The sequence below is a fragment of the Trachemys scripta genome, chromosome 7 (assembly GCF_013100865.1).
Source record: "Trachemys scripta elegans isolate TJP31775 chromosome 7, CAS_Tse_1.0, whole genome shotgun sequence".
NCBI lineage: Eukaryota > Metazoa > Chordata > Testudines > Emydidae > Trachemys > Trachemys scripta.
Genome location: NC_048304.1, coordinates 118,623,165 through 118,647,463, shown reverse-complemented (window position 1 = coordinate 118,647,463; position 24,299 = coordinate 118,623,165). Strand labels below are relative to the sequence as shown.

General features: G+C 48.3%; 1 protein-coding gene across 5 annotated transcripts in view; it reads right to left on the bottom strand.

Moving 5' to 3' along the window:
* Positions 1-859: 859 nt before the first annotated feature.
* The window catches only part of XPNPEP1 (X-prolyl aminopeptidase 1), a 40,634-nt gene continuing 17,194 nt past the window's right edge, over positions 860-24,299 (bottom strand). For all 5 annotated transcript variants that reach the window (XM_034776144.1, XM_034776147.1, XM_034776146.1 and 2 more), the window contains 13 exons: positions 23,008-23,089; positions 21,410-21,620; positions 16,280-16,369; positions 14,054-14,104; positions 12,486-12,544; positions 11,555-11,632; positions 10,551-10,622; positions 8,075-8,135; positions 5,798-5,867; positions 4,206-4,379; positions 3,208-3,284; positions 2,231-2,329; positions 860-1,466 (listed from right to left, as the gene is read on the bottom strand). In XM_034776144.1, the coding sequence (XP_034632035.1) occupies positions 1,338-1,466; positions 2,231-2,329; positions 3,208-3,284; positions 4,206-4,379; positions 5,798-5,867; positions 8,075-8,135; positions 10,551-10,622; positions 11,555-11,632; positions 12,486-12,544; positions 14,054-14,104; positions 16,280-16,369; positions 21,410-21,620; positions 23,008-23,089 (1,253 nt within the window). In that variant the 3' untranslated portion in view covers positions 860-1,337. The remainder of the gene's footprint in view (positions 1,467-2,230; positions 2,330-3,207; positions 3,285-4,205; positions 4,380-5,797; positions 5,868-8,074; positions 8,136-10,550; positions 10,623-11,554; positions 11,633-12,485; positions 12,545-14,053; positions 14,105-16,279; positions 16,370-21,409; positions 21,621-23,007; positions 23,090-24,299) is intronic.

Below are 24,299 nucleotides of genomic sequence, written 5' to 3'. Positions count from 1 at the left end.
TGTTTTCACCTTCAAAAACATTACAGAAATACATTTGAGCTACGAGGGCGTGGCAGGATCTCGTCAGCATCAGACATACTGCCTGGCTGGAAAAACTCTTGGTTTTCCTGCAGTTTCTAAGGGAGGTTTCAGAATTTTTGTTTCCATCAAGAGGCTGAACTGTTACTTCAAGTGCTTTAGTGAATACTCTGTCACAATATCATTACACATTATGGGCCTAACTCTGATTTCATTTCAAAAAACGCTGAGCACCGGGATTTTACATGGGGGATCTACAAGTGGGTTGTGGAGGATGGAATTTTTTTCTCCATCATGGAGGCAGGGTGCAGGTCACTTGTGCATAATTATGTTTATTTGCAGTCTATTGTTTAGCCACTAGATGTCTCTGTGTGTTGTACTGAAATCCAGACAGAGTAAGTCCCTGGTAAACAAAGGCAGACTGAGCTGGCTTGAGCTATGAACACAACATGTTGTGAAAGCCTGTTTGGTTTGTGTTCACCTTAACTGTTTGCTTTAAACACCGACCACAGGAAGGGCTATGATTCCATGACACTGTCCTCTCATATACTGCATTGATCGGTGCCATATAAGTAGACAGACCAATACTATCGCCTACGGGCAGGCGGTTCAGCCATGGCCTTTTGCATGCACACACCTCCATAGGGTTTTGTCTGCAATGCTGTGCAGAGATCTGCCACAAAGTAGAATACTCCTATGATGTTTCTTAACACCTCTCCAACTCCGAGTACAGGGAAAGGCATGTCTATGTATTTCAGGTGTGCCCATGGTGGGTGAGGACTGGGCTTGGCTCTGAGTTTAAAGGCCAATTAAATCAGTTACACCACTGACAGAGACCAGACAGACTGAAGGCAACAGAGCAAATAAGGGCTCTCAAGCTTTTATTAGCTGATCAGAAACATAGGCTCATCGGCATAACAGTTAACGTCAGCAGTGTATTGGCAACTGGAACCCCAGAATTAAAACCACTGGGTTTTCACAGTGATAAACCAAAATGTATAAAACACTCCAGTTATTGTCTCCTCGAATGATTGTTTCAGCAAGGCCCGGACTGCAAAAGCAAAAGACGTCACTTTTGAGATTTGCTCATTATCAGAAAAATTGTTCACAGATGGAATGCTCCTGTCCCCCCACATAGGAAAACAAAAGCTAAACAAAAAGCCCCCTTCCCTTCACTATTTCCAAATGGTTATCAAAGGCTCTTCCTCAATCCACGTTCATTTTTCAAAATGTGGGGCGAGGGGATTAGAGGATTTTAAGGTTGAATGATTCTAACTGTCACCATGTAAAAAGTTTTTTTTTTTTTTTTTAAGTTGGTCTTAATGCATTTTGGTGATGGGCTCCGTCTCCCTGATGAGCCACTGGAGAGCCTCATGTCGTCCTTGGCTCTTCAGTTCTGCCCCGATCACCTCCCTGCATTTCCGGTGGTAATCGTTCACCCAGTCGCACTAGAGAAAGGGACAGGAGCAACGTTTAATGCAAATCAAGATGCGGGGGAGCGGAGGTTGATCTGTTCATCCTGCACTTTGCATGGGCAACATCGTCAGCTCTCAGTGGGGAACTGACCGGGTCATTACAGCAGAAGGCAAAAGGGCCAGGCCCATATATTCAGGAATGGCTTGTAATTGTGGGTGTCAAAACTGAGGCACCTAGGACCTGATTTTCAGAGGTGCTGAGGGTCCTCCCTTTGCCTTCAGTTGGATCCGGGGCTACTTTAGCATCTCTAAAAATGAGTGTCTCCAACAAAGTCAGTGGCCACTTTTTAATACTTGGGCCTGAGAGCCCTGCGGTCATTACATACACTGCCTTGAATGGGACTATACACCTAGGTAGGGGCTACCATTCTGGGCCCGAAGGCCAATGAAGATACTGCACGGGACACACATGCAGAAAAGGGAATGTAGGTGGGGCTATTGGTCAGGAGAAGGTAGGAAGGAAGAATGGAGAGGGCATGTACTGGAAAAGAGATGGGGGGGCTATTCTAGGTGTGGGGGGCAATATGACAGAAGGGCTGAAGCAAAGGAAACAAAGTGGGGGTAGCAACATGATAGGGCTGCAGGTAGCGTAGGGAGTAAGAGGAGAGTCAAGCAGAGATTAGTTTAGGTGAGCTGCCAAAGTCACATCACCATCAGAAGGAAGGTAACGCTACGAGACTAGAATCCTTTGGTCCTTTACAATGAGTCTGCTCCCCTCCATCTACTACTTCCCTTACCTCTTTCTGTGTCAGTAAAGGGATACTGATCATTTTAGTCTGGATCGGAACCAGGGTTAGTGGCTCGAAAGTCAGGCTCCCTCTGTTACTGAAGTTGTACTGCGGAGGAACGAGGAAAGACATCCTGAGTCATTGGAAACTGCTCCAGCTGCGTAGGAGTGTTCTGTACAACCCCGGTGCTTGGCGTGGCTTACGCATGGTTCAGAAGGGAAAACATTTCGCTGGGGTTCCAAACGTGGCAAGGCCGGACGTAAAGCCCACTGAAGTCAATGGAAGTCTCCATTCGGGCTTCAGATCAGACCCCTCAAGCCCAAAACTGAGATCGTCTTGTAGGGGGGCAGCTACCTGGAATTGCTCATTTTGGCATTTCTAGTGACATTTCACCCAAAGAAATTTAGCCGGACAATTAAATGTCCCTTTTTTGAAATCACCTGCGTTTAATGAAAGCATAATCCCCCCAACCAGGCAGGTTTTGGTGTTGAAGCAGAGCTCTACCCCACGTGGAGACTCTGCCATGCCTAGGAATCTCCAGCGGTGGGGTGGGGGGGGACCCATTAGCTTTACAACCCCCCAGTGACACAGAGAGGCTGGAATGCAGAGACTCTAGCCCCGGATCTCCGGAGCAGAGAGAGGACATTTAGGAGGAGTGCTGTGCAGATTTTAACCTCGCCTGACCTTTTCTAGTGAGCGGTGCAGATCACAGCAGCACCAGCATTGTCCTCATTCTATCTGTTTACAGGAAGAGACCAGGACTCAGTCTTCGTTACAGAGAAAAGTCCTCATACGTTTTCCCTGAGTGAAACACTTGCAAGTGCAGTAACCCAGCCCCGTGGGAAAACTCGACCTGTGGGTACAACTACCTGCAATATTGACCTGCTCCCAGTTCCAGGCTTTTCATTCAAAATCCATGAGATGTTTGTGTTTTTACAACCACCAAGTGATAAGGTGCTTCTTGAGCATGCTCAGAAGTCACTCACCTTGGTTTTGGCAGGGATCACGAGTACCACATTTTCTATGCGGATCCCAAAAGACTCATCTTCATAATACCCAGGCTCTGCAGAGACAGACAACAATCAGCCAATCCCTGCCGTGTAGCACAGCCACTTATCACAACAGGTGAATTTCCTCCTGGGGCTTTAGTTCATAGCTAAATAGTCTGGACATCTGGCACCCACTGAGGGGGACAAATTTCCCATTCCGTCTAATCTGCATGCACAGCCCGAGCAAGGTGACAGGCTGAGTTCTCTTAGAGAGACAGACTGCCCCAGTTTAGGGAGTCACCTTCCAATGTCAAGAGAAGAATACAAAGTGTGGGTCACATCTGTTTGAATCACTGGAATTCTGCAAACACTACTAATCCAGTTACCACGGGCCAAAACATCCCACTCTGCTTTAAGGGGTGCCCATTGTACACAGTGCCCTCCATGTAAGGATCTCAACTTAACAAACTTGAATGAATTTAGTCTCACAAACCCTCTCATCCCCGCGGGCAGGGTAGCTAAGTATTATTATCCTCATATTTTACCACTGGGGAAACTGAGGCATAGAAAGGTTAAACAACTGCCCAAGGTCACATAGACAGTCAGTGGATTAGGTCCTACAAGTCCTGCTGTCCATTCCTATGTGGTCGCCATAAGACCATCCTTCCCCTGAAGAATGGGAAAATATGTCTAAGGCTCTGGTTTGCCAGCAACAGCTCCATTGACTTTAGCAGTTATACTGATGTACCAGGAGGAAGTGAGAGCAGAATCAGGCCTGTAGTATCACAATAGAAAGACGGGGTCTTAAGACACCTGATCCCAGGCATAACTAGATGTGGTCTCTCTCTAGATATCTTAAACAAGGAATTACCTGGCAACTGGAAAGGCAAGAAACATCCCTCCACCCCCATTGCTTTTCAGATTTGTTCCCTAAGCAGCTTGTTAACACAGCGGTCCTCATCTGACTACAGAATATAGTCAAGGACACTAAATACCATCAGAAACGATCATGCCAGCTTCCAGGGGTTCATCTGCAAAGGTTTTGTAGCTGATACCACATGGACCCTCGTGCACATTAAGGAAACACCCAACTCCGTGTCCTGTGCCATGCAGATAATCCAAACCACAGTCCCACAATGCAGAGCGGGCAAAAGAATCCAGAAGGTGACCTGCAAACCGGTGAAAGAGAGAGACATTTAGAGAGGGCCCCAACCAGCTGCGCACAGTCAGTCTTTGACGATCGCACCTGCAGATCTTACCACAGGACACCGGAGCATACATGAAAGAGAGAACCAAGTCACCGGCTTATAAAACAGGCCTGTAATGGGGTATAGTGGCTTTTTAAGGAACAGAGGAATGGGGGATGGGGTCCAGGCTATTCTGTTCCAAATACAGTAGTCTCAACCAAACAAAGACCCTGTGGGACAGCAAAGGCCAATGTGAGGAGAGAAGAAATGCTCCTGGAGGAAGACTGAGTCTTGGAGAGAAGAGATGACTATTTATTTAAGAGCCCGAGGTGAGCTTTTACTGGCGGGGTAGGGTAAGGCTCCTCTCTCTCCCAGTCAATCTGTCACCCAATCAATCAAGACAAAAACCCTGGGAGAGGGGGACAAAATGCTCCCTGTTCTCATTATGCGGAGGTGACAATACAAAGGGCGTGTCTGCCAGTAGACCTTCAATATTGGGAGGAAAAGGGGTGACCCAGAGTGCCCTTCCCAGGCTGAGGAAGATAGCTAGAAACCACCTCCTTGCCCCCAGAAGAGTACTGGGAGGAAGGACTTTTGCAATCAAGGTTTTTTGCATTTGAGGTAATTTCATTGTGAAAGATCTTTGCGGCCAACCTAGGGGGAGCTGGACCAGGTAAATATAAAGGGCTTATTGTGAACTAGGAGAGAGTGTCTCAGGGCAGTGAGACCACCACCCACACCATCAAGGGTAGCAAGCCAAGTCTCTTCCCAACTACAGAATTCCAGGGTCGACATCCCCTGGCCTTTCAGAACAGCGTCTGTCACATAAAAACAACCCGCAGCAGCCCCCAGCTCTCTCAATAGAGTATCCAGAGGCTGAATGCCTCTGCAGAATGCTCATCCTCAAAGGTGGTCACTCCAGGTACACTGGAGGCAGAAGAATTGGGGATGGGATTAAGAGGGCAAAATGGCCTTCCCTCACCCTGGTACACACATGCCTGGTACATACAAACCCTGGGGTTTGACTTCCCAATGACAGCATCCAGACAACTGTAAAGTTCTAGGTGGCCAGTGATTTGTTGCTATGCAACTCAGCAATAAAAATATTACACCCGTGGAACTAGAGAGAGATACAAATTCCCTTCACTCCAATCCAAGAGTTTCATTGCCAAACGGTGTTAAAAGAGCTAGATCAATAAATATGATGCAATGTAAAGGTTATACAAGGAGACACAACTAAAGACAAAACTTCTATGTCTGCCGACTTCATTTGTATCTGTCAGGCATAATATTCTTGTAAATGGTCACATGATTCTCCAAACACATCAGTCGTCTGGGCTCCTATCTGCTCAGAACCATCTGCAGCTGCAGAACGAAGTGAGACAAAGCAAGCGACCAACCTTTGGTTCCGTTAGGGAAGACGGCTGCACTCACAGCTATATGACCCTTCAGGACGTAGGTGAAGCATTCCTGCCAACAAAAAGCCCCCGCTGAGTAACGTGAAGATAAAAACCAACTCCCTCTTTGCTTTGAAAACACGATTGCACGTTCTAGGTCAGCAGAGCATTACAGGGGCTCAGCAAAACCCATCAAGTAGGTGATGCTATAGCACAGCATGAGAACAAAGATACAGACTGAGAGAATCAATAATGACTAGGGCCCTACCAAATTCATGGTCCGTTTTGGTAAGTTGCACTGACGTCGCATTTTAAAAATCTTGCATTTCACGGTTTCAGATATTTAAATCTTAAATTTCATGGTGTTGTAACAAAACAAAATATAAACATGTAAAGCCCTTAAGACTCAGCGTTTCTCAAACTGAGGGTCCCAGCACAAAAGAGGGTCGCAAGACTATTGTGGTGGGGTCACAGTATTGCCGACCTTACTTCTGCGCTGCCTTCAGAGCTGGGCGGCTGGAGAACCATGGCGGCTGGATCGGTGCCCAGCTCTGAAGACAGCGCCACCACCAGCAGCAGCACAGAAGTACGGATGGTAATACTCTGACCCCCCACCACCACAATAGCCTTGTGACCCCCTTTTGGGTCAAGACCCCCAGTTTCAGAAACACCGTGTACTTTTGTATACTTTTACCCTATGCAAAAGACCATATTTCACGGGATAAATCAGATTTCACAGTCCGAGACGCATTTTTCACGACCGTGAATTTGGTAGGGCCCTAATAATGACTGGACTGAAGCCTTCCAAACAGAGTGCCAGGTGGACACTAGTCTTACGAACCACCAGTTATACAAACCATTATTCCCAACAGCAGACAAAAAAAAAAAAATCTCATAACAGAAAATGATGTCAAAGAACAAGTCGACATCCCCTAACAGTTCTATGCCTTCAGCGTGTTGGAAATAGCTTTCCAGTGGCTTGAAAGACAAGAAGTGATGCATTGCACCCATATGGCAATTTATGCACCGTACCCACTGTAATTTTAAGATGTTCTATTTTATGAACTTTTTGATGATATGACCGCCTGAATAGTTTGTAAAACAGGAGCTCTACTGTAAGTACCCAGACAGACAGGCCTGGTATAAATGCAACGTTGCATTCATTTTAACTAACGATGGGATTTTAAACAGATTTAATGGCATCGCTAAAATCCCAGCGTGAATTCTCTGATATTGGTTTAAAACTGGCTTATAACAGCGTACGCCAGTTTTAAACCAATATAAGAGCCTCTGCAATGGGGGACCCAAGCCTCCATGGATGGCAGGAAGGGGTTAATGGGTTCCAGAAAACGTAGTCAGCCAAATGGAGACATCTGGGGCAGGAGTCAGGCTTCCAGGGACGGGTTTAGAGCCAGGCTCAGCTGGGGAAGGAACAGGCAGAGAGAGCAGATGTGGACAGAAGGCTGGCTAAGGCCAGGGACTTGTACCTAGAGCTGTCTCCAAGGGGACTTGGGTCGGCTTACTGACACCGCTCAGGGGCATGGATTTTTCACACCTCTGAGCGACGTCGTTAAATTGACCTAATTTTCTAGTGCAGACCAGGCCTAAATCTCTGCCCCCCAAAAGGCATTGGAGGCTGGGCGGAGCAGGGGAAGACCAGCTGGGAATGGGAACCTGAGGCTGCGTGGATAGTGTGCCGCACAATGCTGAAAGGGGGTGCTCTGCTGAGGATGTGCTAGAACAGCGTGCACACAGAGAGCTGATTTTTAAACTGATTTCAGTGAAACCAGTGCGACTCCTTTGTTAGACAAGCCCTTGATGCCACACCTCACCATTGGAGCTTTGTTTTTGTAGGGTCAGTTACCCAGCAAGGTGGTTTGAGCTTTCGGCACATTGCCACTGAACTTTTCTGGGGGAAGCCAGATCGTTTTCCAGATGGGGAGTGTGGATTCTGAGATGGGGAAGGTGCTATTCTTTATATTTTATTTTCTTAGGTTAAATTTTGGCACTCTGAATCCTGGCAGCTTCCTTTTTAACCAGGAATTGTTTCCGGGGAGTCCTATGGCCTATACAGGAGGTCAGACGAGATGATCACAATGGTCCTTTCTGGCCTTGGAATCTAAGAATCCTCATCGATTTTATTAGGAAATGGATAGTACAAAATGAGCCACGGTTACTCCTTTCATATCATTTTTACCTTTTTTTTCCTTAAAAAGTAACAATCATTTAAATATCTCTAATGCCGTGAGCCTGCTCTCCAAACACAAGATGTCCAATTACCTTTTCGTAAGCCGATGGGGTGCCGAAATGCATTGTCCGAGTCACATCCGTCGTGCCATCCCTTCGAAACAAGAGCAAATGAAGTCACAGAACGCAAGCTCAAATGGAGAGAGTACATCTTACCCCAATAATAAAGCTGTAACGCTTGTCACTTCCAGTAACTGAATCAAAGCGTTCAACACCCCGATTTATGCAGGAGGTCACACTAGAGGATCAGAGTGGTCCTTATCTAGGAGTCCCCGAACACACTGATGCCCCGTATGGAACAGTATTGACTGACATTCAAATGTCATCTTTCCTCCCAGAGCATTTCGCAAATTATACATCTGGAGTGCCACGCAAATGCAACTAATTCTAGAGTGGACAACTCATGCACAGCATTCTGCTCTATAGTGCAGAGAAGGGACCATTACACGTCATTTGTATCAAGGGTGGTTTTGAAGCAGACTAAATCCACAACTGCATTCTTTAAGAAAAACAGATGCAAACATGATAGCTAATGGCTGCAAAAAGACACGTAAATCCCCTTTGACCACGGGATAAATACTTGGCAGTCCCGATCATTACTCACTTCTCAGTTTGAGACCCTCAAACGACCCTGATCTTTCAGAAAGGGCTGAAGTCGTGCTCTCTGAAAATGAGACCCCCATAAGGTATCTCAAGTTTGGCATTCAACCCCAAATCACTAGTTATTTCTGAAATGTCAATCCCTGAGCATACATTTGATCCTGGCCCACACAGGTCGTACTCCTAAAGCATTCAGGATTTAACTTCTCAGCAGCGGCAAACTCAGCATCTCTGCCCCAGTACTGTGCTAAATACCATCAATGTCTAACTCATATTTTATTCAAGGGGCTGCTTTTCACTGTGACACTAAAGGAATGGTTAATTAGTCCGCCGCAGGGGGAAAAGAACCCGTAAAAATCATATCAAAGTATGTTCAAGCGCTTCCTTTTCAAAGCCCTTTATAAATGACTGGAACAATAGCCAAAGCGCCAAAGAGACAATTCCTCTCAAAGGAGAGATCAGGTCCGCCCCGCTCCCTTGCTGAACAAAACGTCTTTAATCTATCGAGTTAGTGCTTGTGAAAGGTCCCGGTGGAACAGCCGCAGAGTCGTAGTCCACCAATTTGATCTATCAAACAAGTACAGCACGCGCTCACCTTCCCCAGCAGTATGGCTCGGACCTGAGCTACCTCTAGGGATCAGACAGGAATTCAGTCTCCATGACTCCACGGGGCATCAAGAGGCAACCATTAGGTTTCAGAGTGAATGCACAATAGTACTGCCCTTGTCCCGGACACGGCCCTCTGTTGGCATCATCTTAACAGTGAGCAGCATGGTTACTTGCCCAACATGCCCTTACTTTGCTGCACAGGATGCCGGCATCACTAGTTGAAGTGTAGGGGCAGGTGGGCGGGGCTGTACCTCCGCCCTCCCAGGCATGTGAGTGGGGAATGGACAGGGATTTGATTCTGCCCCCAGGGCACCAGCTAGCAGAGCTGGGACAGCTTGGAGGGTGAAGTAAACTGCTGCTGGCCAAGAGCATTAGCAGATGACATCCTCGCTGGGCCTACGGGGGAATCAAAGATCAATTGTAACTATGAGTCACAGCTCCCTCCCTGGTCTGCTCCTGAGCTGGTACAGCCAGACAATACTGGCATCTTCTGGGCAGGGAATCCCTCTTTGTCCATTCTTGTGATGGGGTACATAAATCCCACATGGGCTGTGGCGGGCTAACGAGCTGTGGCAAGCACAATCGGCCCAACCTGGACTGCAGGAAAGGGCTGGAAAGAGGAGAGTTCGCTTGGTTGCTGCTGGCTAGGAAAGAGGGCAGACCAGCCACTCCCACCTGGGGAGAGGAATCTAGCTGAAGCCAATAACGGAGTGGGACAGCTGGGAGTCTAATGCCTTTGGGGAAGGTGACTTTAGACCATGCTATCCAGGAAGGGGGAGGAGGGTTGAACTTTCACAGTGACCCAGCCAGAGGGCCGAGCCGTAAGCCACCAGAGCATCAGGGACACGGAGGCAAAGCGACAGCAGCACCGCGCCCTGCCGTGAGGCGGTGCCCAGGGGGCGGCGACCTGATGACAGTTCTGTAAACATCATACCAGCGAGCCCTAATAACGATAATAGCCCACTGAATCCTTTGCCCCTTTACGAATGCCAGCAAGGCCACCTGTTCCTTTCACCGCCCAGTGACCCCAGCTAGACTCACAGTGGTGGCCTAGAAACTATTTTCTTTTTAAACATTATGGTGCAATTTCCCACCAACTGCTACACTCAGGACACAGAAACAAGACCTGCATTACAAGTGTTCTTTAAAAATAACAGCTCGTCAAGTTGTTTAGTCAGCACCAAATCTAGCCCTTTGCAGCCGTCACCAAAGCAATGGAGATTCCCGCCCTGCAGATTACGCACTAAACGTTTCTTGATTCTAACTGAAAGAAGAGTTACAGCGACCCTGCACCACTTACTTGTACTGAGCGCCAGAATCCAGGAGGTAGATCTCATTCCCAGACAAAGCCCTGTTGGTCTCGGGAACCGGCCTATTGAATTAAATGAAAAATTGTTTGTTCTGTAATTTCAACATTTCCAGCCCAAGGCGGCTGTTGAGCGACAATGTCAGGTGCAAGTTCAATGTCGGTCGGCTCCAACTTCTTCTCTGAATGCTGGAATTTGCACAGAGCCTGAGCTGTGGGATGTGCCGAGTGAACGGCACATGATCCTCTCTGCCCATTCTTCAACATGCGCCCCCGACCCCATTTCAGCACAGTTCCCCTGCCTCCCCCACTCCTTCCCCTCTTCAGAAGGAGCAAGTTCCTAGACACTGCAGGTAACTCATCTCCCCACACTCCTGAGCAGTCAGAATGACTCCCACACACACACACACACACACACACACCTTCTTCCCTGTCTGTCGTCAGGAGCCATCCCGCTCTGCAAAATAATTAGCAATTTCCTCACAACACAAGGAATCCAAATCATCCACCAGGAGGAGGCAGCCAGAATTGGCCAACCTGCCCTCCCCTCAGAAAAAACTCTGCAGACCAAGGTTTGGCAGATGCTATGGGGGAAGCAGAGGACCTCTTCATTGCCCCAGCACAGCCATGATGACTGATCCATTCCATGGTTAAATTATCTATTGCCTTCACCTCCAATTCCAACTCAAACACTGGAGTGGAGCCAGCTGGATAGGCTGAGCCAGCCACCACCTGGGATGGTCCTCTGCTGGCCATGAAGTCTTGGTACAACATTGGCATCAAAGCGCCAGCATCCCAAGTGGTGCGCTGGGATCCGTATCTCCTGGGGAAGGAAGCTGGGCCAATATAAAGCAAAAAAGGTGAGCGACGGGGATATATTTTTCTTGTCTGAACCAAATAATCTCACTCTTCTGTCCTCGGCTGTAGCTCCGTGGAGAAGCAATGCAGGCTATTGGAAGTGTGTTTGCTGAAGAGCATAGGGGCTGCGCTTCTCTTACTTGTAGTGAATGATGGCGCCGTTCGGACCCGTGCTCGAAATCGTAGCAAAGCTCAAGTCGACAAAACCGTTCTGTTGGCTGAAAGGAAACACCGTGAACACGCACATGTGAGTGAGAGACATGCACCAGAGCAGGTGGGTGTCCCCAGCACAGCTCAGATAATAAAACAGTCTCTAGCTAGCCAGCCAACCTCCTCCCCCACTCCATTTCACCTCACCCCAAACCCTTCCCCTCCATAAAAAGATCAGGTCAGTCCCGCAGCCATCAGGACAAGCTTAGAGGTGGCTCTTCTGTGAGACAGGAGTCAAGTAAGTTCAGCCCCTAGCCGCCCATCTAGCTGGAGTCCTGCCTTCTACCAAATCGCCTGGCCTCCGCACCTCCTAGGGAGCCAACATCCTCCCCAGCTCCAAATCTCGGCCTTCAGACGCCACGCCTGGTTCTTACTTATTATTTATTTTTATAGCACCATCCCTGCAGTATCCAAGCACCTGGCAGACATTAATGGCCCCGATTCTCCACTATGTGCATGTTGCTTACGAGGCACACCTTGGCCTCAGGAGTCTGGAGAATCCAGCCCTAATGAATTTCCCTTCACGACTCCCCTGTGAATTGGGGAAGTATTATCATCTCCATCTTGCAAGTTCACAAGAGCCTCCTGCCTCCCTGTGCAAATCTCATGACCCAGCCCGCCTAAGGGAGAAGCCTGTAACCAGCAGCAGAGGAAGGCAGGGAAAGGTGGCGAATGGGATCCTCCCAAGAGATGCTAACCCAGCAGACACAAACCCTCTTTTTCTAGTGCCCAAATAAAACCCTAGGAAAGCGACTTGTCCTCAGATAACATGCATCAGGGAAAGGGTAAATTAGCACAGAATAAGAATCAAAAAGCCACCCAGAAAACGTCCGGATTGAGGTTTCAGTTTTGTTTTTTTACCTGCGAAACTCCTCTGCTTTGTCCGCAGCTGATATTTCAGTAACAGATCCCTTTGGAACCTAATGGACGAGATCTTGGCTAAGTTATCGGGCCAACCATAGGCCTCGACTCTGTGGGTGTTCTGGGGCTGGAGCACCCACAGAAAAAAAACAGTGGGTGCTCAGCACCCATTGAAGCCCCGCAGATCAGCTCCTCCTGCTTGCCAGCAGTCACGCCAATCAACTCATCTCCATCCCTCCCAGCGCTTCCCTCCTGCCACGATCAGCTGTTCAGTGGCATGCAGGAGGCACGGGGGGCAGGAAGGGGAGAAGCAGGGGCAGGAAGGGGCGGGGGGGGGGGGGGGTCTTGGGGGAAGGGGCAGAGCGGGGATCAAGCACCTCCCAGGTACTGGGGAAGTCGGCGCCTCAGAAGCCAATTAGCAAAGGAAACCAGTAAACTATGAAAGAGGCTCCATCTTTAGCCTTTACACAACCTAACCTTACAGGGACATTCACAGTTTGGTGTTTTATTTCACTGTCCCCCTGCAGTGATAGAAACCCAAACTCAGCAGCATTGTGCTAAGAGTGCCAGAGCCAGGAATTGAAACTGACCAGTGCAGAATCAGAGAATTTTAGGCCCCAGTTTGCAAACAGCTACTACAGCATGTCTTGACTTCAATGAGACTATGGGTAGGAATAATGTCACACATGGCAGCAGCTGTTTCTGGGATTGGACACTACGCTGAAATGTACAAATTCAGAACAAATAATGGTGAAAATCAAACTAGATTTAACCAGTTCTTTCCAGAATCTGTATTTTTTTAGCACTAATACTTATTTGCATCTAAGATACTAATACTACACTTATGGAAATATTATTAAAACATACAATACTTATATATAAAAGCTAGCCATGCTCAGCTAGTGCCTTTAGCCACAGATCTCAAAGCACTGCACAAAATATATGGTCACTTTTATTTTAACCATTTTAGTGAGGGGCAAATGGAGACACAGATGCAGTGATTTGCCAAAGGTCACACAGTGGGCAAATGGCAGAGCAGACCAGTCACATGACCTAGGGCCAGGTTTACAAAGGTCCTTAGGCATCTACAGATGCAGAGAGACACCTAGTGGGATTCACAAAAGCACCCAAACAGATTAAGTCAGTGGGACTTAGACCCCTAACCTGCCCTAGCCACTGGGCAATACAGATTATCTTGAGAATGTCCCTGTAACACCGCACTGTAACATGCGACACTATTCTACGATCTACTATACTAAGTCAGCAGGCAGACAGTATCTCCGATATTAGACCTGGACAGATCCTTCCTCACCCACTTAGGCGAGTTTGCCTAATCTGCCTTTTGATCGCATTTAATAAATGTGAGGATGATTCAAAAAGCTCATTCCACCTTTGAAGGAAACCGGAATCAAATCCACAGCCTGAAAATCAGAGAAAAACAGGCGCTTTTTCTTCCTCTCCTAGCAGAACTACTCAAAAGAATATTCATAGCATTGAAAAGCTTATGCTAATGCAAAATGTTATGTAGTAAAATCCCTACATTAAAACATGAGAAATCAATACTATACCTCTTTCTCTAGCCAATTAAAGAGCTCACACAGAGCGACAGCATCTTTAATCTATATTAAAATGGGTAAAAAAGAAAAAGTAATTGAGTGCACGTACGATTTATAAATGCAATGGAAACAGTCTTTTTTATGCAAAGACAATTAGATATTAACACAGGGTACACTGACAGGGAGATGAGGTAAGTGATCTCTAAGCAGTCCGTCTAGCCTCTAACTTCTCTGATTAATGCAAGCAGCAGAAATTCATACATAGAGTCCAAGTCCAGAAGAGACCACTGTGATCATCTAGTCTGACCTCCTGTATAACACAGGCCATAAAACTTCCCCCAAAATAATTCCTAGAGCAGATCTTTTAGAAAACCATCCAATCTTGATTGAATATTGTCAGCAATGGAGAATCCACCATGATCCTTGGTAAATTGTTCCAATGGTTAATTACTCTCACTGGTAAAAATATCCACCTTATTGCCTGTCTGAATTTTAAAGCCCTTTCTCTGTCCGACTGAAGAGCCATTATGTTGTTGGTAAGCTAAGCAGACAGAGCATCTTGAGTCTATTGCAATAAAACATATTTTCTACTCCCCACCCCCGTCTTGTTTTTTCACAGTTGCTATCTGGTCACCCTAGGTATATGTCACCCCACTCCTGCTCTTCCCATTCAAATGACTGCATTTCAAGTACCTTTGCAACCACCCTGGATGGGTTATCAGTAGCAAGGATTTAACAGAGGACCTCTGGACCTAAAATGGTCCTCTGTTGCCTGAGCAAAAGGAGTCACGTGCTGTAGCTCAAATGCAGTAGCAGAGTCATAAATAGATGGATTAGCCACTTGAGGGGGATCGAGAGCCACTCTGGTTAGCAGGTTCCACCTGCTTACATGGCCTGCTCCTGTCAGGGGTTGAGCACCCCTTCTGAGCTGGGAGATGAGGGTTCCACGCCTCTCAGGAAGATATTGGCACCGTGACAGACCGAACCCATGAAGAGTTTCATTGGAATACTATATCCTGTTTGCAAATGTGAACTAGACAAGAAGGCCATGGGACTGCCTGGCAGTGAGTACAGCAAGCATAGCTATGTCTGGAGAATGCCTAGCACATTGTGGACACTGCTGGAAATAAGAATAATAAAACTGGCATGGATGCTCCAAGTCCATCCTGGATGGCATTACAGCTTGGGGGTCCCGGAGCCCAAAGTGGCACAAAATAAAGTAGATTGATGCCCGATGCCTGACGGTTATAGATGAGAAGGCGAACTGGAGAAACAAGAGCCCATGATTTTCCAAAGCAGCTCCAGTGATTTTAAGAGCCCAGCATGAGACACCTTAAAGGGGGCCTAGTTTTTTTCGAAGGCGGGGAACTCGGCACTTTCGGACAATCAGCCCCGTTTCAGGTGCGTCAACTTGGCCACCCAAAAATGGAGACATCCAAAATGATTAGCCCCTTGTAATGGTCTGGGCCAGAGTATTCAGTACTAGGTTTAGAGAGTATACTTTTGGTTCCTTATTTCTACCCCACAATATTAGTAGTTCATGGTTGTACAGCAGTAATGCCTTAAGACCCCAGTACAGATCAGAGCCTCATTGCACTGGGCATTGTATAGACATAGCAAAGGGACAATCCATGCTTTGCAGGACTCACCTGCTAAATATGGGTCTGGAACGCTGTATAGTTCCCACTGAAAACATGTATGGTGACTAGCACTGCTATACATGTTGTTCATAGCTTTAAAGCCTTCACTGGGGCTTTAAACGTGGTGGGAAGGCTTGTGTGTTCCAATGATCCTGAGAGCTCTGCCAGTGGGGATTTCAACACCCGGTAGGGTCCCCCAGGACAAAGGGAAGGGACCAGACAAAAAGCAGTGCACTGCTCTGCTGGGCTGGGGCGATCAGCCAGCGCCCGATCCTTGTAAAAAGTTAGGGGATAGAAATGCACCAAGGCAGCCATTGCAGCAAAGAGCAAGATAGAAAGGGATGGCAGAGCCTTGTTTGTGTCCCTGAGAGCACAAGGATTCAGATTCAGAAAGCTTTAAAGAGAGCACCAAATAGGCAGAAGACCAAGTTAATAGCAGCGGGAGTGTGGCAGAAGGTTAGGAAAGAAAACATCCAAAGTACTATTTGCTTCTTAATCCCAGACGTGAGTCCAATTGAAACACTCCCCCAACCCTGAAAGGGAAACATAATCCCCGGCTCTGGGAGATGATCTGAAATGCACTCGGTGCTTCACTTACATGTGCTCTTCTCATGCCTTCTGTTTCGGCTGTGTTCTTCACGGCTTTCGCGATGCATATGGGGGTATACGGGGTGAGGTAGCGGTGAGCCTAGAGCACAAAGGCAGGGATTACATCCTGATTATTCAAACTGCACGATCTTGCATGTTGAATATCTTGGACTTTAGCATCACCGCAGTTTGTACTTCTACAATAGCCTTCAGCAAACGGTCTTGTTCTGTGCCGATGGCTGCTGGTTTGCTAAGCGCTGGCCAGAACACGGCAGAGGGCGGGTCCCTGTTCTGAGGAGTTTACCACCTTCATTATAACTCAGAGAAAGAACGAAGAGCGATGACAGCCACATGCAGTACGTCAGAACCATTAGCTTTGAGCTCCACGTGGGAAAACTAAAGCACAAAGAGGCTTAAGCCCAAATTTTCAACGATCACCTATAATCTTGGGTGCGCCAGTTGAGACACATAGGACCTGATTTTCAGAGGGCTGAGCACTCGCTGCTCTAACTGAAATCTATGGTGAGTTGCATTCCTAAAAATCAGGCCCTAACAGTTCGACTCTCCGGTCTTGTGCCATAAAGTGGCCTTAAAGCAGACAGAGGTGGCCAGTGGAGAATCCCCCCTTGGGCAGAACTTTCCGCTGGCATAAAACTGATGGAGATGGCTCCATCACCTCCTAGCCCAACTGCCACCCATCCTCAGAGAAGGGGAGAGGCATGTTGAGGGAGACTAGAAGACGGAGAGGGTAAGGGTTGCCATTTTGGTTGGGCGTATTCCTGGAGGTTTCATCACATGACATCATTTTTAATTGAAGATTAATCTTTGATTAAAATAGTAATATAATATATGGAGATATACCTATCTCATAGAACTGGAAGGGACCCCAAAAGGTCATTGAGTCCAGCCCCCTGCCTTCACTAGCAGGACCAAGTACCGATTTTGCCCCAGATCCCTAAGTGGCCCCCTCAAGGATTGAACTCACAACCCTGGGTTTAGCAGGCCAATGCTCAAACCACTGAGCTATCCCGCCCCACTGATTCCTGCAGACACTAGAACAATCCTGGAGGGTTGGCAACCCCAGAGAAGGTGTGACAGAGGAGAGCTCTATTTTCATCAATCCTCCACTGGCACAACGTCCCCAAGGGACTTTACACCGATGCCAAGTAAAGACTGCCCCTCTGCGGATCTCACTTGTGCCAGGGCCGGATGGCTCTGAATCAGGGATCCACAACCAGTTCCCTCCCACTGCCAGTCTCCACTGCATCTGATCTATGCTTGGACATGGTACAAAATCAGAGTCTAGCTGGGCACCCAGGACTAATGGAGCCTTTAAAAAATTCTGTCAGAAGTGACTGGCTGAAGTCTCCCAGCAAGTCAGTGGCAGAGCTAAGAATAAAACCCAGGTGTCCTGACTCCAAGTCCTCTGCTCTGACCACTAGATGCTTTACCAGTTCCAAACACTTTACAGGAGCAGGAGACCGACTGCTACAGTCTGAGGAAATAAAGTGCCGAATGCTCCTATGACATTACATTCATCAGTCAGATAATCTCCAATCTATGCAGTACATCGGTTGACATTTTTAGATATGTCGTCGGGGTCTATTTATCTTCCAATAAAAGTATATTTATGCACCTTTGCAAGCAAATCTATACGGGGTTTGCAAGGTCTGGGTTATATACGATGTTGGACTCCTGCCTACGCCAGCAATATGTAGCTTTGATAGAGGAGCAGGGTAAATCTACACCGTGCGTCAGTACGCTTTACAGTACCCTGGCTTGGACGTTCAGCTGATATGAGTCGCACAGGACTGGGACTCAGGACTCAGTTTCTATGCCAGGCACCTGAAGACTGACCTTGAGCAAGTCACTTAACTCTTTTTCCCCTTCCCACCCTTTGCCTGTCTTGTCCGTACGCTCTTCAGGGCAGGGGCTGTCTCTCGCTATACGTTTGCACGGCGCCTCCCACAACGGGGCCCTGATCTCAGCTGAGGCCTCTAGGCACTAAGATAACGTAAGTTAATAATCAATAATCATCATCCTAAATTATTTATTACGGGCCAGATCCTCAGCTGTATAAACTACCATAACTGCACTGCCTTTGCAACAGGGGGGCTGTCCCCTTTAAGTATAGTACAAATTAGGGTTCAACCAACCCCTGTTCCAAGGCATGTCCCTTTAAGGTTCTGGGATTTTGGAGTGGACCAAGTCCTATGGAAGGGCAGAGGCAGGTACTGGGAGAGAGGTGGTTTGACCTAGGGGAACAGCTAATGCTTGGGGGAAACCCAGGGTACTGTTTCTTTAAGGGATCAGGACCCTTTTAGTGCAAGGTGGGGCAAGGATCCCCTCTCTCCCAGCCAACCAGGACAAGCCCTGGGAAGGAGGGCAGCATATATATGCTGCCTCCTCTCTGATAATAGGGGAGACCCCGGCAGGGGAATGAGTGCTGCCTACTGACTGCTCCCAGCCTAGCGAGGAAACAGGGCCTGCTGGTTTAAGGCTGCAGCTGACTGAAATGAGCACAGCCTTGAGAAGGGACGCTGCGGGACTCCTCAGCCCAGGAGGAGAAGCCTGCCTGAACAATCAGCCAGACCCCAGAAGAAGGGCTGTGAGACTCCTGATCAAAGGAGAAGAGGGATGGGACTAAAAGGGTTAAAGTCTCTGTATTTGGAAGAGACCGAATGAAGGCCCCACAAAAAGGCCTGCGTACTCTGGCTTGAGTCTCAATCATTGCAAAGAACTAAAGGGGGAAACTGAAGGCAAGTTGCCTGCAGGGCCAGGCCAGGCCATGGGGAGGTGCTCTGGGATGGCACCCCGCTACAGACTTCAACTGGGCTATTTCAACTGATCCAAGCTGAGGTTCTGCTCCGCTGTTTGGCAGAAGATATTTTCACTGAAGACAACAGAGCTACACTGGTTTGCACCAGATGAAGAGCTGACCCCTTGCTTCTAATGCCCAAAATGAATAAACCCAATTATTCTAAGACGAGGTGTTGGAGTGAGTTTTAGTACTTTGCAGCAGTTTTTCAGGGCGGCAGCAATAGGCACAGAGCAATGTATCTGACGCTGTCGGGAGGCCAGGTTTGACGAAGGAAAGAGGCAGAGAGATTTATCTGGATTACACATGTTCTACATCCCGATGATTTGTTTTTGTATCAGGCAAAGCACACATGTTTCTTAAGAGTTGGCAGAAAGATACAAAGAGCTCCATCATATATCGAAGAGATTTGTTGCTGTGTAAATGATAAAGCTTTACAATCTCCCCATCTGTACTAACGCACAAAGAGCAGAGATGCAGCCAACATACATAATCAAATGTCATTGTTAGAGAAACAATAATACACAATACCTGTTCTCTTGGCCGCGGGAACTGGCATGTTGAACAGGGCAGATATTAGCTTGTCTATATAACTAAATAGACAACAGACGGATATATAAACAGCCTTTGCAGCTGGAGAGGTTTCTTTCAGAAGACATAAAACCTAGGCTGTTCTTAAAAATCCCATGGCACTTTTTGCAGGAAAAGGGCCCTCAACCCTGGTGTCTCAGCCAAACTGCAACTTTAAGCCCTACCCTGAAAATGCTCACTATACTGTGTAGTCCCTTTAGAGTCACTGGGAACAGCAGAGAGTGGCTGCAGGACAAGAATTAAAAATGACACCCACCCAGAGTGGTGGTTGTTGAGCACAACGGCTCAGCGACACAGTGGTCAATGTAGAGCTGCCTTGTAGATTATCCCGTGGGATTAGTTACAGGAAGGGGATGGCTGGGACCTAGACGTCTACGCAATTCTTTTTTAAAATCAAGTGATTATGTTGGTGAACGATGCCCACCTCAGTGATTCTGAGCATCTCTCTAACCACACAACAGTGACAGCTTCCCTGACCCCCGGCTGCTATGTCCCAAACCTGTTCTGAAGTGCTGGGGAAACGACTGATTTCAACAGGAGCGGAGAGAGGCCAGCACTGAGCACTTCTGAAAATCCCACCCAAGGTTTCACCCAGGCCCTCCACGAGGGACCCTTTCACCCAGCCGATTATTCCAATGCCTCTTAATCTGACGGGGACAGGGCCATAGCCTGTCCAAGTGACAGCCTTAATAAGGGAGAGCATGAGCACAGTCGTTTTAAAGGAACGCAAAGGCTGGGATGGGGTGGCAATGGAGATTTTTCCATTCTTGGTCACTAGCACAAATCCATAATGGCTCCTCACTGTTGCCATCAGTGGCTGTTTGGTGGCCTACGTGCATGAGCTGAGGGTGTCTTCTCATACTGATGGGCAAGAGCCTACCTGGCAAATCGCCCTCCCCATTGGCACCTTTGTTTGCAGACTCAGGAAAGGGGACCAAGGAATTTGTGGGCCTGTAGAGGACTGAAGTACCCTCTGACAGGTTTAAAGCACCTCCAAAGGTTGAGTGGAGGAAGCTGCCCTAGCTCTATGGATATGTAGGTGCTCAGCCTCTCTGAAGATCCTGGTCCTAGATGTCCTATATTGGTATCTGGCACCATCATGAAAATTACTCTTCTTTAAATCTTCACCCAGTAGTTTAGGCCCTGAAGGTCCCTTACTGTAATTAATCCAACTGGGTAAATCTATAAAAGAGCTTTACACGTCCCATTCTATCCCTGATTCTTGTGTTCTCCCGAGCTTTTTACACCCACTCTTTGTACTGGTTGGTTATGACACCTGTGACAAGCTCTTCAGCTAAGGTCCAGCTGAACTTTTAATCCTCCCACCAAGCACAACCCTCCCCACCCCCTGGGTTCTAGCTACACCTGAACAGTTGAGTGTATTTAATCTATGCCATGCACGGGACATTCGCAAGATCCATGCGCAATGACCCTAGTTTATCCAGATCTCCCCAACCCTCTGCCTCCCCTGTTCTTGTCTTACCCTGAATCTGAGAATTCTGTGGGTAAATCGGCTTACCAAGCTGGAATGCTTTCCCTGGGGACAGCTACCCCCGCATTAAACAACCCTCTGATAGTCTGGCATTCTCTTCAAAGCCACCCTCCAGCAGAGAAGGAGACCTGCAGCACCCAGCACTGCTGGGAAGCTGAGAGCAGGTGCCCTAATTAAAAACACTCATCACAGGACTGGGTTTGAAGGAGGAGTCCTTTTCCCTGCCAGGACACACCAACCTTGGGGATGGCCTCGGTCAGGGCATAGCTGGCTTTGTCGCTGAGCCACACTTTCTCCTTGGGGGAGAGACCCACACAGATGGCCTGCAGCTCCGTCAGGACAGATTCATATGGCACCACCTGGATTTTAAACTCAGCCTCCAGGGCGGAATCAAGCAGCAGATGTTCCCTCGTGGACGGGTCTGCCATGCGGTCCCCACTGATAAACAGCCTGCAGAAATGTATCAGCAGAGAGCACGTGGGTGTGACTTGTGCTTCAGCCTGATGGAAGTGGGAGGGGGTGGAAATCACACTGTTCTAATCACATTTCACAGAGAGAGGCGATTATTAAGAATAATACTGTGCACTGATCCAGACCATTTTATCCACGGATCTCCACGCACTTTGCACCCTGCATTGAAATCCAGTCTCACAATCACCCTGGGAGGTAGTTATCCTCAGTTATACAGAGGGGGCATGTCATCACTAAGGCTACAATTTAGCCATGGAGGTCGCAGAAGTCATGGAATCTGTGACTTCCAGCGACCTCTGACTCCAGCCGGCAGCGCTCGGGAGCTGTGGGGTCCCCTGCCGCCTCTGGCGGCCCCCGGAGCTCCAAGTCACCGTAAGCAATGGGGGTACCCCGCAGCTTCCATCCCCCGCAGGTGGCAGGGGAACCCCAGAGCTGCAAGCGGCAGGGGTACCCTACAACCCACCAGCTGCTGCAGGCGGCAGGGGCCCCGCAGCTCCCAGCCATGGTTGGCAGGGGACCCTGGAGCTCCAACACCCAACCCGTACTGGGGCCTCCGGAACTCCTAGCCACTGCACAGCTGCCCCACTGCAGGTGGGGAGGGGACCTGCAGATCCCCATTTTGTCATAGATATTTTTAGTAAAAGTCAGGGACAGGTCATGGCTTCCGTGAATTTGTCTTTATTGCCCGTGACCTTTACTAAAAATATCCATGACAAAATCTTAGCCTTAGTCATTACACAGCTGAGAATAGAACCCCCAGATCTGTGTTCCACCCACTAGCTCACACGTTTTGCTAGTACCTTTGTGTGCCTCGATTCTTGTGTCCTACCGAAGCTTGTTGCACCAAACAAAAAGAGAAGGATCTTTGGCACGCAAAGCCCCAAAATCCCAGAGCGCAGCAGTAACCGTTACTTGTGGTTTCAGAGGGAATCTTCAGCTAAGTTAACCCCTCGAAAACCCCACAATGGATAATGTTCTCCAGCACCTGCCCCACTGCTGATGCCAAGTCATCAGCAACTCCTTATATCACCTTTGGTACAAAGATCTCAAAGCATTTTACATGATCCCAATTTTACAGAGGGGCAAATTGAAGCACAGAGAAGGTGAAAGGACTTGCCCAAGGTCACACAGTAGCAGACCTGGGAACAGAAGCAAAAGCTCTTGACTCCGCCACCACAATGATGAGAGGGGAGCAGGGGGAGATAAATGGATTATCATGGAATATAAAAATGCTAGGAAGGGACATTAATATGGCCGAGTTTAAAAGGACACACACAACGCGAGAGCCAGCCAGTCTCTCGGAGGAAACACGCCTGGAACGTCAGTGCAACACTTGGTAACGATAAAGAAGGGGCGAGGTAAAGACCTGATTGTGTCGGTTCCTATGACAGCGTAAGCAAAAAATACTGGATTGTATTCAACGTCTGAGCCTCGGAGGTTAAACAGCCCTAGGAAAGAAAAGAGAGCCCAGAATCACAGTCTTGTTTCATCATTTAAATTCAACAATATTAGAGAAGAAAAACAAAACCAAAGTCAGCTGGCTCGAAAGCAGGTTCACACAAGGGCTTTAAGCCAGAGTCCAGCTGTTGCAATTCCCCAGAGCTTTACTGGCAGTAATTTGCTTTCTCCACTAGATGGCACCAAAACTGTGAGTACTAAATGATGCCAGAAAAATCTCTTCAGGCTCTGGTTCAGTAGCTAGACTACAGTGGAGATACCACAATGGCAAGGAAGTGATTTTCCCGGTCTCTGCCATGACCGCAGATCACCCCTCGCTCTCCAGAGAGTGCTCAAGTTTTAGTACTTTGCTCCCACAGAGCCCTGTCAGCCATGGGACCCACAGGGGAAGGGAGGCACAGAGAAGTTAAGGCCAAAACATTACAAAACGGCCTTTGATTGCGGCTGCTCGGCTGCGGACGGCTCGGCCTTGCTTGTCAAACGCGCAGGTCCCTCACGACTCAGGGGGATGCCAAGCGGCACGGCGGGCGCTCGGCCTCTCTGAGCGCCGGGTTTCAGGAGTCAAGCTGAGCCCTCCGAAACCCAGGGACTCACTCCTGGAAACGTTCGCGTGAAAGAGCGGCTCCCGGTGACGCGGCGAGCCAGCCGGCGGAGGTGGAAGAGTCTGGGGCTGGGTCCACTGGGCCATGCAACATCAGGTAGGACACTTGTGGGGTATGTGCATGCTTCCTGGGAAAGACCCTGCTTCTCCCAAGTTACAAAGACCCATACGGGGCTTCCAGGAAGGGGCTGTAGAAATCTGCCAGCTGAGCAAGATTAGGGTCTCCATGCTGTGGAATGGTGCTGGCCTCCTCTTCAACCCTCCTCCCAGATGCCCTTTCAGATTTAATAGAGCAACATCTAGTGGCCAAACATCAGATGAATGGGTTTTTCCATGTATAGTAAAGGAAAGGGGCTCCACATGTACACCTAGCAATAAACATCTCTCACGATCTCTCGCTGTCCTTAGCCCCTCCTCACCCCTTTGTTCATGGGTCACCCCTTGCACTGGTCGGTGTACTCAGACTGTACCCACCTGAGAGCCAGGATTGTTTTACTTGTCTGTAAAGTGGCGCACACGCCGCGGGGTCTGTACAGATAAGGTCAGAAAGCCGCCATCTCTGCTAATGCTAATGCAGGTCTCGCTGCTATTGGATGTCT